At 40.8% G+C, this 13,292-nt stretch overlaps 2 protein-coding genes across 2 annotated transcripts; both read left to right on the top strand.

Annotated features, from left to right (window-relative positions):
• Positions 1–517: 517 nt before the first annotated feature.
• On the top strand, positions 518–3,168 carry LOC119731671 (ficolin-2-like). Its single transcript, XM_038204879.1, has one exon. It carries the CDS (start codon positions 590–592, stop codon positions 1,658–1,660), a length of 1,071 nt encoding a protein of 356 aa, XP_038060807.1. The 5' UTR covers positions 518–589; the 3' UTR covers positions 1,661–3,168.
• A 1,789-nt stretch (positions 3,169–4,957) lies between these two features.
• On the top strand, positions 4,958–6,663 carry LOC119731630 (ficolin-3-like). Its single transcript, XM_038204829.1, has one exon. It carries the CDS (start codon positions 5,228–5,230, stop codon positions 6,266–6,268), a length of 1,041 nt encoding a protein of 346 aa, XP_038060757.1. The 5' UTR covers positions 4,958–5,227; the 3' UTR covers positions 6,269–6,663.
• Positions 6,664–13,292: the final 6,629 nt, after the last annotated feature.

Raw genomic sequence — 13,292 nt, 5'->3', positions numbered from 1 at the left:
TGCACGGAGCTACGGCTACGAATTATTGTCAGAGCGCCCCCGCGTATTTTCACTGGGCGTGGACCTGCTCTAGACAGTTGATTGATTCGGATGCAGCCTTGCAAAAATGCTGCAACCTGACGCCACTTCCGCCATTGTGTTCAAAGTCTATGAAGGGTCAAGATTTTGTTTTCCTAACAAAATTGGAAATATGTCTCAGTCCCCAACAAACAAAAAAACAAAACAAAAAGAGGCGAGAAGTCATATTGGTGTAAATTTAATGGGGGGGGGGGCAAAATGTCCCTACCACCCTCTAAAACTGATAAATCGAGAAGATGTTGAGCAAAACAGGATTTTTTCGTTAAATATGTTTTGCCCTCCTCTAGAGAAAATCCTGGCGACGCCCATGTTTCCAGCTCTTGCACCGAAACCGTTCGTTTATTAAGCTCCACTGCGCATGTCTGTCATCACGCGAGGTGCCAGGCGCGAGTAAGCTGGGGGAAGTAATCGAACGCACTCTCATCCTTTGCATCTACCCTTTCCTATCGAAGCAGTACCACATTCCCTCACCACCGATCATCGGTATCATTCAAGTTATCTACGGTTGCAGATGGAGAAAATGGCGAAACAACATTTTGTTTCGGAGTCATTTTACATAGTATCCTTGGTGATCCAGGGAACTATCTTGATTGTCTCTGGATTGGGAACTTCACCTTATAGAGACGAACATACATTTTACGCTGCAGAAAATCGCGCACTACAAGGGTTAGCATATGCAACCAAAACTCTGCGTTCTCGCGTCATCTGTGCACGGGAATGCAGCATGGATGAACGTTGCAAGTCGCTTAACTTTAACGACTGCAATAAAATGTGCGAGTTGAACCTTGCCACAAGACGAGATCATCCCGAAGACTTCAATGCAACTCAAGAAAGTGTGTACTTTGATGCAGATGAGAACACACCTCTCTACTCACTGGCTGATAGCTCCTTCGATCGCTACAGAAGTTGCAAGATGCTCTTAGATGCCGGTCATCGTTCAAGCGGTATCTACCCAATCTACCCAGAGGGATTCGGTGATGGCGGTCTTCGTGTCTACTGTGACATGGAAACTGACGGCGGAGGATGGATCGTGTTTCAAAGGCGACAAGATGGCAGCGTGAACTTCTACCGTAACTGGGCCGAGTACCAGTCTGGCTTTGGCGATATGTCCGGTGAGTTCTGGTTGGGCAACGACAACTTGGTGACTCTGACATCTGATGATTCACTAGGAACATGGGAGCTACGCGTTGATTTAGGGGACTGGGAGGGCAACACGACATGGGCAAAGTACTCAGATTTCCAAATATCCCCGGGTGAGTACAATCTGACTATTGGCCAGTACGATGCCAGCAGCACTGCCGGTGACTCTCTTGCGTATAGCAATGGACGTCCCTTCTCAACAAAAGATAATGACAACGATGCAAGGGAGTCAGATAATTGTGCACAATCCCGCCATGGAGCCTGGTGGTTTTATAGTTGTTCGCACTCCAACTTGAATGGTGAATATTACCCAGATGAGCATGCAGCCGCTGATGAAAAGGGCGTGCATTGGCGCCACTGGAAAGGCCATTCCTATTCTCTGAAAACCTGCCAGATGAAACTCCGTGCTATATGCCTCAATGAGTACTTGTTTGCGAACTGACATTAAGTTGGTTATTGTAAACTCAAAATTGAATATTGACACGCCCACTGTGGAGGGCGTGGCAAATTTCCAAAGCGACGGAGCCTACCGGAGTATGGATGTTAAATCCTTTCCCGGCCTTAAATAATAGATGAAAACCAAATGGAAAATACATCGAATGAAACGACGGGCTAATGTTTAATCGGGAAATATTTTTTTGGTCAAGTTTACAATTATTTGCGTCATGACAACAATTTATTTGGTAGACTGGTTTCCACCTCTATCAGAACCAGTGTACTTGCAGAGCAGAGCTGCTAGAGAGAAAACAGGTTTATTTGGGTTTTTGGGGGACGCCTACAAAAGCGGAAAAAAGTAGGTGAATTGAAATAATCCGCCGCATATCTATATTCAATACTTTTGTTATAAGTGGCAGCCAAAACAACGCATTATTTAACACTGTCCCGAGCTCACAAAAAGGATAAAAGCTAAATTTCAAAATGTTTTAAGTCTTGATGGAGAAACGAATATTGTATAAATGAACCATTACATCAATGAAATCTAGTTCAACAAATATATTTTGACCAAATTGTTTTTAGAGTGTTGTACAATTTGGTTTTGTCGTTTCGCTCGAAATTGTTATGTAAATAAAAATGAAATGATAAGTACGATTGTCAAAAAAATCCGAAAAAACAAAAAAAAAAAAAACAAAAAAACAGTTGATATCCCATTTAGTTAATCTATAGCTGAACATACCGCTTGATGTAACGTGTGCATTACTACCAGTGTTTGATAACTTAAATTCAAATTACCTGAATGATAACTGCTCGTATGGAGTATAAGGCTACAGGGTAAAAAAAATAATAATAATAATAATTTGGTTGGATCTAAAGGTGGTTATTTGCCTTCTTGCCTGTACATTGCATAATGTAAATAATGACATATGACGCTGAATAACCTGAGTTGATAAGGACCAATCATTGTTGATTCTTATCACTCAGTTTACTGTTTGCTATTTTGCTTGTAAATTGCATAATTAAATAATGACACGAGGATGAATAACCTGAGTTGATAAGGACCAATCATTATTGATTCTTATCACTCAGTTTGCTGTTTGCTATTTTGCTTGTAAATTGCATAATTAAATAATGACACGAGGATGAATAACCTGAGTTAATAAGGACCAATCATTATTGATTCTTATCACTCAGTTTACTATTTGCTATTTTGCTTGTAAATTGCATAATTAAATAATGACACGAGGATGAATAACCTGAGTTGATAAGGACCGAACCATTATTGATTCTTATTACTCAGTTTGCTGTTTGCTATTTCGCTTGTAAATTGCATAATTAAATAATGACACGAGGATGAATAACCTGAGTTGATAAGGACCAATCATTATTGATTCTTATCACTCAGTTTGCTGTTTGCTATTTTGCTTGTAAAATTATTGCATAATTAAATAATGACACGAGGATGAATAACCTGAGTTGATAAGAACCAAACCATTAGGCCCCCCAAAAAAGTCTCCGGTTTCTGGTATGGAGCTTGCCCAAAAAGTGATGCGGCGACGCGGCTTTTTTTTTTTTTTTACCTGACTTTTTTGCTTCAAATGTGTGCTGATGACTGCAAATGGTGTCCGACTAAACTTAGTGCAAATATATGGGAGTCCAGAGAGGCCACATAAAGCTTATTCTCGACCATAACCCAATCTAAAAACACGTTAAAATTGTGCAGCAGCAGTATTCCAGTCAAACCAGTGAGTTTGGCGGTTTTGGGACATCATCTTTCATGAAAAAAAAAAACTTTTTCATTTTGCCGACGCGCATGGCTACGGCGACGCGCGCGCATACCAGAAACCGGAGACTTTTTTTTTTTGGCCTTATTGATTCTTATCACCCAGTTTGCTGATTGCTATCTCGCTTGTATATTGCAGCACAAAAACACAAAGGTTCCAATGACCTATGACGTTGAATAAACCGAGTGACAAGAACCAATCCATGATTCAGTTTTTCCGATTTATTCCAATTTTTCTGTTTACAAGAATGTGATTCGAGTAGTACTAGTTTTTAGCAGCTGTAAGGATACTGAGGCTCAGTGCTGAGGCCCACCGCCATTATAAAGGATGTTGCCCAGGCTCTAAAATTGCTCTATTTTGCAACAAAATAGAGAAATTGGAGAGCCTATTCCATCGCATTTGACAGAAAAACGAGCTCGCAGTCCTCTTCAAGGCTTCCACCCTTCTTTTTTTACAAACCCTCAAGTTCGTGGCCCATAAATTACTCTAATAGCAAAGAAATTTAGGGCATGCGAATCGTGATTGCCGGGCGTAAGCAACTTGCAACCTTTAGTTCAGCTCACTATATTTCACCTATAGAGGGCGGCATACGGGTTACCTGGTGACACTGTCGACAATACAAACATGCTTAGGTTTAAACTCTAGCTCCAACCATTGCAAATTATGCATAATTTGTACTTAACTTGACTGACTCACTGGCGGACTCCCCCAATTACTTGAAATTAGACTTATCTATGTCTCTCGCTGACTGACTGACTGACTCCCCCCCCCCCCCCCGACTGTCTGTATTGTCTTTATTTTTTATTTTTTTACAGCGTGGTCACTCCTTGGGATGGCGATCGAGACTACTTTTAGAGGTTCTTTTTTTTGGGGGGGGGGGCTCGTACCATATTTTCAAGGGCAGTGGCGATAAAATCGTAAAATCATGCACAATATATTACCGAATAGTGTACAAATGCTCCTTCTCACGACTATTTATGTTAAGGGGGAGACCGTTCACATGTGACGTCACCTTCTAACAGTTGCTACTGCCATATTTGATGGAATTTTTGGGGGGCTAGACTAAAGGTTTTTTTGGGGGGGGGGGGCTAATACACCCCCTAGGGCGCCCCCCCCCCCCCCCCCCCCCCGAACCGCGCCTGGTGTGGATGGACGGTGCCTTGGAGCTTGTTATCTGATGCGTGGGTACACCTTGGCACCGGCTTGTCGGAGGATGCGTTGGAGATGATGAGAAGCTTGACCTATGTAGGGAAGAGGGTAGAAATCAAAGACCGTGAAATTGTTCGCAATTGTTGTACCTTATCGTAATATAGTTGGTGTTTCCTTTGATACGAACAAGCCACTCAACCAAATTAGACGTCGGTCGATGCTTCGCTTTCCTCACGTTGCAGAGCAATGATACGCGCCTTCATTGTAAAATTCAACCAATCAAACGCTACGTTTTGGTACTGGCGGGAGACTGACCAATTATGTCACTGGTATATAATGACGTATTAACTCCGATGACCAATCAGTGAATTGCACACCATCTACCTCTACCCATTCCTTTCCACGCAGTAGTGAATCCATCAACGCCGATCCTCTATCATTTAGAGTTATCTAACTCACTGTGTACAGAAGTGTTTTCAATTTTATCAGCTTTTGTGTAAGACGAACAAACTATTTTTCGGAGTGTCTTTTGTCCCAACGGTTATGTCGTCGAAATATCGTTTAAAATAGGCCTATCACCAGTAATCACCATTTTGAGACCAAATTGAAAGGACGATCGATGTGGCAAGAACTTTAGCATAATGATGACAATGGCGAAACAGAGCTTTGCGTTAGCACTATTTCACATTTTATTCTTCGGATTGCAAGGAGCTATTTTGACCGTCTCCGGATTTCAAACTCCATCATATACAGGACAGCATACGTTTTATGCCACGGAAAATCGCGCTCTAAGGGAGTTTGCATTTACAATAAAAACTGCACGATCTCGTGTCATCTGTGCACGGGAATGCAGCATGGATGAACGTTGCAAGTCGTTTAACTTTAACGACTGCAATAAAATATGCGAGTTGAACCTCGCCACAAGACGAGATCATCCCGAAGACTTCAGTGCGACTCAAGGAAGTGTGTACTTTGATGCAGATGAGGACACACCTCTCTACTCACTGACTGATAGCTCCTTGAATCGCTACACAAGTTGCAAGATGCTCTTAGATGCCGGTTATCGTTCAAGCGGTATCTACACAATCTACCCAGAGGGATTCGGTAACTGTCTTCGTGTCTACTGTGACATGGAAACTGACGGTGGAGGATGGATCGTGTTTCAGAGGCGACAAGATGGCAGCGTGGACTTCTACCGTAACTGGACCGAGTACCAGGCTGGCTTTGGCGATCTGTCCGGTGAGTTCTGGTTGGGCAATGACAACTTGGTGACTCTGACGTCGGATAATTCACAAGGAACATGGGAGCTACGAGTTGATTTAGAGGACTGGGAGGGCAACAGGGCATGGGCAAAGTACTCAGATTTCCAAATATCCCCGGGTGAGTACAATCTGAATATTGGCCAATACGACGCCAGCAGCACTGCCGGTAGTGACTCTCTTTTTTATCACAGAGGACGTCCCTTCACCACAAAGGATCGTGACAATGACGCACGGTCGGGGTCAAATTGTGCACAATCCCTCCATGGAGCCTGGTGGTTTAATAATTGTTTGCACTCCGACTTGAATGGTCGTTATTACCCAGATGAGCACGCACCTTATAATGAGGGCGTGAATTGGCGATTCTGGAAAGGCTTTACCTATTCTCTGAAATCGTGCAGGATGAAAATGCGTGCGAGATGAGACCATAAATACTTTTACATGTTATTAAGCTGGTTAATGGAACTTAAACTGTAATGTTTTTACCCTAGGCTGATAAGCCTGCCGAAAAGGGGCAGGGGAATGTTCTAGTTGACGTAGCCGACCGGAGTGTGGATGTTAAATCCCTGCCCGGCCTTTCTTTAAATAGAATTAAAAAAACGAAAAATGTAAAAGACGATTGAGGTCAACCATGCATTGTTAGAAAAACTATAAATAGATGTATGGCAAGTATACCTAAACTTAAAAAAGGGAACTCGTGAGAAAATATTGGGGAAGGGGATAAATTTCCCCTCGACCCCGGATGCTCAAGCGCGCGGTTAGCAAGGTGGATCCAGAATATTTTTCAGGGAGGCGTGCTGAAATGTAGACCGGTTATTTTCTCCTGACACTAATTAGGCCTCTGAAAATCAATACGTGTGTGTGTGGGGGGGGGGGGGGAGGGGGGGGAGGGGGCTCGTGCCATATTTTCAATGGTGTGTGTTGATAAAATCCTACAATCAGGCACACTATATTAACTAAAACTGTACAAATGCACCCTTCTCATTTAGGGGGAGCTACCCGTTCCATTGTACGTCAAATTCTTACATTTTGCTAGTGCATTTTTTCTATGGAATTTTTTTTTGGGGGGGGGGAGGGGGCTAGACAAAATTGTGGCCCCCAGCCCCCGTAGAACCGCCACTGCGGATGCTACAACATTGATATGTGTGTGTGTGTAATAAAGCGCCCCCAAACATCATTTCATGTCACTTCGTCCCCCTCCACCCACCTGTATTTCAAATCCCCACCATTATTGATCACTTCGCTTTACAGCTGTAGGTTTTGCTTGGTAACGCCAGTTTTTTTTTCTAAAACAATCATCACCCCCTAGCCCCCTCCCACATTTCTATATCGAAGAAGAAAAGAGGAGAGAAGATAGAGACATTCTTGAATATTAATCTAAAAAAATACAATGACATTAACTTATTTTCGTGGAGAATGGTTTTGTTCTTCTGTATATAAAAACTTAAGGAACCACGCAAACAGATCGTTCTGAGGGGTCACTCTTATTGGTTTGTTATCATAAAATGTCTATAAATTTTGAGAGGAAGGAGTGGGTTCAGCACTGGAGCGGGATTGGGAATATTTCCCTCAGTTACACTATGCATAATGCTGGTCGCCAATTTTGAAAGAAAAATCGCTAAAGAATTTGTATCAAACGTTCACTCCTGAAAGGTTCCCCCTTGGTACCTGGTAGAATTAGCTGCTTTTAAATGATTATGTACTATAGGGCCCAATTTTCGGTTTTTCAAACGCCATTTTTTTTCGTTCTAAAAATAAAAAGTAATTGAAGAAGGCGGAATGAAAACAATGACATCAAATAAAACGATGGGCTGACGTTTAATATGGAAATAATTTCTTAAATGAAGTTCATTTAGACTGGTTTTCACCTCTATCAGGACAGGACCAGTCTACTTGCAGAGCAGATCTGCTGTGTAAAGCCCACAATAGCGAAACAATTCGGTAACTTGAAGTTTTCCGGCACTTTATATATACCTTTGAATAAACGTAAAATTTACTTTGTCGCATGCTTTATGATCGCTCGATGGCAGCCAAATAAAACAAATTATTTAAAACTGTATAGTGCTCACAAAAGGACAAAGGACACAATTTCAAATGTTTGAGTCATGTAATGAAACATTGCATCAATGAAATATAGTTCAACAAATAATATCAGTTCAAGAGTTTGGTTCAAATATTTTCATCCAGCCAAATGACTGAAGTGAAAAGTGATTTGTGATTTCAGGTTCTGTGCAATTTGGATTTGTCGTTGCGCTAAAACGTTGTTAAGAAGAAATGAAAAAAAGTCCCCAAAATGAGAAGTAATTAAACAAGTTGATGTCCCATTTTTGTCTAAAGTTAATCCGTAACTGAACATGTCAATTAATGTAACCTGTGCACTGTCTACTTTTGACACCAATTTAGAGAAAATGAAATAACTAAAAATTCAATTTACCTGACTAAAAATTGCTTATCTTGAGTATAAAGCTATTAACAGGGAGCAGAAAACTAGATCATTTTTGTTTTAATCTAAACGTGTTTATTTTGCCTGTACATTGCATAATATAAATAATGACCTATGATGCTGAATAACCTGAGTGATAAGAACCAAACCATTATTGATTCTTATCACTCAGTTTGCTGTTTGCTATTTTGCCTGTAAATTGCGGCACAAAACAAAAAGGTTCCAATGACCTATGACGTTGAATAAACCGAGCGACAAGAACCAATCCAGAACTCAGTTGTTCCTATTTATTTTGAGTTTTCTGTTTGTACGAATGTCGTAGTAGTGTTTAGCAGCTGTATGGATACTGGGCCACTCTCTAAATTCCAAAGAGTGAAATTAGGGACTAGACGTTTTAGAGTGAAAATCACTCTCATTTTCGATTGAAATAGTCTGAAAAAAAAACACTTCAGTCGAAGCTTGAGTGAAAACTCGATCTTTACGATTGAAGGAATTTCACTCTAAAACGTCTAGTCCGTAGTTTCCGACTGTAAAAGTAAATCTTCAATCGAATGGAGTGAATTTTCACTCTTTGGAATTTAGAGAGTATGTTTAACAGATATGTCTACCCTTCCATCTACAGCTTAGTCTACAGGAATCGACAAAAAAAGCATTGAAAAGCTTTACCATTTTGAAAAGCGGTCACTTGCCCCCCCTTCCCCCACCCGGCTCCTCCACCGCAGTTTGGTCTGCACCTTTAGTCAAGTTCTTCACCTGTGTCTAATGGCGGTCACTTAAACCTCAACTTGGCAACTTTCTCCCTGATGCAGAGCTACTTGTTCCACCCATGAATTGTTGCACATAATTCCTACAAATGAAGAATTTCAGCTCCAAGAACCCGAAGTTGTTCTATACAGAGTTATAACCCCAAAAGAAAAAAATGTTAGCCCCCTCCCTCCATCTTATATGTATAGACGAATCCCAACTTAGCACTGAAACCTGGGCTCTCAGTGCTCAGCCATCTTATGAATTCATGACCTTTTTTATCCTCTCAGCAAAATACGGCACTGAGGCCTTCGGCTTCACTTCAGTGCCACTTTTAAATTCCACTTTAAAGGGAATATACATCATTTGCTTTTGCTGTAATTTTCAGAAATGGATGGAATTGGGGGGTTGGAAATATAAAGCAAATACAGTTGCACTGACTTTTTGGAGGTTTTGGGTTCGAAAATGCTATAAAAACCAAGAAAAACGATCATTTTCCTGTAGTCTGGTTCCCTGACTCCATATAAGAAGAAACAGAGCAGTTTACATACATTGGGGAATTGTAAGGTCAGGGAACCAGTCTAGCTGGCTCGTACCCGTTCATAGGTTTGTAATCGATTGCAAACAAGTGCAATGGTCAATTGGGGCCAGTATTTGAAAAAAAGCCAGTTGTTTCCAACGCTGATCGGCCGATCAGCGTTGGAAATTGATACAAAAATACCACTTTTCTTGAAAATGACAGTATACCAGGTGCCATAATTTTACAGGATGCTTCAGGCTGTCATTTACCAACATCCTATTAAGGTATTTCGCAAAAACTTGGTAGTTTTTTTTTCTCGATGTTTGCAAATGTTGTATATTCCCTTTAATTGCATGGGGATGGGAGAGTGGTCATCCAATCAAAAGAGAGCAGCACGCAATGTGCACAGTTAATGTCGAGATCTACCCACTGATCTTTATAATACTGACTAGATAGCTTGTGGCCATTACGGCATTAAAGTTATGTCGCTTTTTGACCAGTTCGACCCGGTCTTCCAATAATGACCGCCGATATATGAATGTTCTTTGCATACATTCAGCCGTGCAATTTTTTTTTTGGTAGGTGGGCTGCTCAAATGTCGTGCATAATTGATATTTTACAATGTGCACATCACATCGTTTGCACAAATAAAAATAAAGGGGACTGTTTCCCCCAATGTAACTGCACCACATGAGGGCGATCGCGATGCATCGCTGCCATTGCGTACCAGCCTCACCTTCATGGGCACGAGCGCGTTCCTCCATCAACCCCTGGCCGTGGGGAATATGTAAACGGCTGCGCTGACTGGCTGAAACAGAGCTTTCTGCGCGCGTACTTCGAAGTCTGCGCGCCCTGTGCCTGCTCATAATTATCTCTTACACGTCAAAAAACGTATATTCGTACAAGTAACATGTATTCTGGGTGAAGTGGAGAACAAATAGTATGTCACTCATTTACTTGAAACTGAATGACTTGTGATTTACTTGTGATTGCTTTGTGTTGTAAAGGGACGACAGAGGTACGCAAATTGAATATAAATCCTTATAACGCCACGTCGAAATCTCATCATGCTCGTGTTTGAAAGGATCAATTCTACAAAAAAAAAACAACTTTAAGCACCGTGTCGTGTGTTAAATTATCGGAATTATTTATGCCGACTTCCTATTTATCTGTTGTGTCAAATTTGAAAGCATTTGAACTTAAAACATAGAAGTTATGGCAAAAAAATACTATTTTTGACCAAAAACGGGCAAAATAATGAGATAAAATGTCGTCATAACGTTAATTGCAATTTGGGCCAATGTGATCAGCCAGATTCAGATTCAGCACTATCGAATTGGTCAAGTTGACCTTATTGCAAGCTGACACCAAAAAGTTAAGATGAACCTGAACTTCTAGACCTGATACAGATGTTTGGTCCATGGCCTACTATACAGCTTGGTTACAATAATAACAGGTTCTTATCAAGCGCTTTTAACAAAGATCAAAGCGCTTTACATTATTATTAATCCTTATCATTGGGCCAATTAAACATTCCATATACCTTCTCAGCTCCCTGGGGAGTATACAGCTCGATGCTGCCTGTTAGGCAGGAATAGGCAAGCAACCTAATTCAATCACGCGTTTGTTGTATACAAACGCAGAGTGGAAAAATAAATTGAATTGATTGAAAACTGTTAAAGCCATGACTAGAAACGTAAAATCGAAATGTATACTTTTTGCGGCATTAGCTTGTGCAGTTGTTTCGGAGAGAGGGGGACCACCAACCTTTCGGATTTCCATACGGCAACGAAGTAAAGATGAGACCCTTGGTGATCCTTTCAAGGAATAGTATTAAAGAAAACAGTTTCCACGAAATATACTTGTTTTGCTGCGGGATCTAGAGGGGCGTCATTAAAGGTGTAAGTACAAGGTAAGTGCATTTATTGTGGTCACGTGCAAGATTCACTGCGTACAGATTCTTTTCTACAATTGTTCTTTCGATACTGGACTAATATACACGTTTGACATACAACCAAAACTCGGTAAATAACGCTTGTAGATACGGGCATTTCTGTTATGATCACGATTTCCCTTTTCAAGAGCCACACAGACCATTGTTCGCTCTATAGGCTCACAGATCCCCTTCATCCAAATACAGCTACAGTGCCTTTATAAAAAAAAATCCCGTTTTTTCGCTCCACAAGTGCGAACTCACACCAAGTCTCATCTAAATAAAGTGCTACGGCCAACGTGTTTAAGCCAATCAACTTGAATCTTTGAAATCGGCAAAGCGATAACACGGCTTTTAGAACCATTTGCAAATTGAGTTCGACACGGCACTGTGCTTTGGATAGATAAGGTCAACCCTAATAAATTGGAGGCCATTAAGATAATTTGAAACTGATGGAAGCAGTGCCAATCAAAAACAAGCGATGCCAAATATAGCTGTTTTCGGGTCAGTTGTTCTCGTGGCCTCTCAGACACAAGATCATCAATCTCATTTACAGAAACGCTATCCATTTTTAGGTTTTGTCCAGTTTCATATTGACAAAGAAGAGCTGTTTGGAAACTAAAGCAAACAACACCAAAAGGCGCTTCATTTCGTATTCACTGATATTTCATGTTATGTTTGAAATTAAAGTGATTTCCAGTTTAAATATGCTGTTCTCCGGGGCTAGTTTCACTCATTGTGTTTGTTTACCATTTGGCTCTCTGCATTTGTCCGGGTTCTTGACCGTTTTGTTCATTTGTCTGTTTCCTGTTGTTGTTTTTGCCTTCTTTCCTGATTTTAGGTCTGTGTATCTTTTCCTACATCTGGCTGCTTTGTTGTTTACGTAATAATATTGTGCAATTAACACAATTTGTTTAATAATTAAAGAAGGATTCTGTGGGCATACCTATTTCTCATACATTGTAAAGTCAGCCATCAGGTCAAGGTTGGTATGGTAACGCCGTCCTACCGTAATTTGTTGGTCATCGAGATAATTAGTAACAAGCAACAGAGTGCCAAACAACAAGCGAAATAAAGGCCTGGGTCGTGTCGGTTGTTCTCCTGGCCTCAGGCGCTGGGTCAAAAGAACATTTTGAAACAACAATCTCAATTCAGAACGCCATTATTTCTTAGCTACTGTGCATTTTCATAATGGTGAAGATCTTTAATTTTTTTTCAAAGAAATCCCACTAACAGACTATTTATTTCCTGCTTCACAAATGTAATGTTTGACATTGACGTCAATATTTGTATTTTTTGGCAAGTCGTGAATTGTTGTCGTCGATATTGACGTCAATAATTATTTCTGATTTAAGAAGTCTACCCACCTATAGAGAATCAATGTACGCCAACCAGGAAATACTGAACCCAGTCTAAAGACTCATAAGTTTAAGTAATAATTCATTTTTTCTCTTTTTTTCCTTTGTTTGTTCGTTTATCTTTGTTGGCGTTTATGTTTAAGATTGTTCAGTAATTGGCCTAGTCTATTTTAATGGTCTGGTTCAAAGGAAGCTTAAATAATGCTGCACTGTTCCAGAGAAATGACGAGAAAAAACGCGCCGTTGTTTACTTTCTGACGCGGTGGACATTTTGTGCCAAACGATACGCATTAGCAGCCGTAATACATATATAAGTCTCCTGCTTGGATGTTGCCCTCAAATTCTTTTTTTATGTTGTCAAACGATTCAATGTGTACTCTAGCCTTACATACTCTTTGTGGAACTGTGAACGAAAGAGGTCCACAGATGCGGGAATAGCACACGCCCAC

The sequence above is a fragment of the Patiria miniata genome, unplaced genomic scaffold (genome assembly GCF_015706575.1).
Source record: "Patiria miniata isolate m_02_andy unplaced genomic scaffold, ASM1570657v1 HiC_scaffold_24, whole genome shotgun sequence".
NCBI classification, from domain to species: Eukaryota; Metazoa; Echinodermata; class Asteroidea; order Valvatida; family Asterinidae; genus Patiria; species Patiria miniata.
The sequence above is the reverse complement of the archived record's forward strand: the minus strand, read 5'-3'. Positions and strand labels throughout refer to the sequence as shown.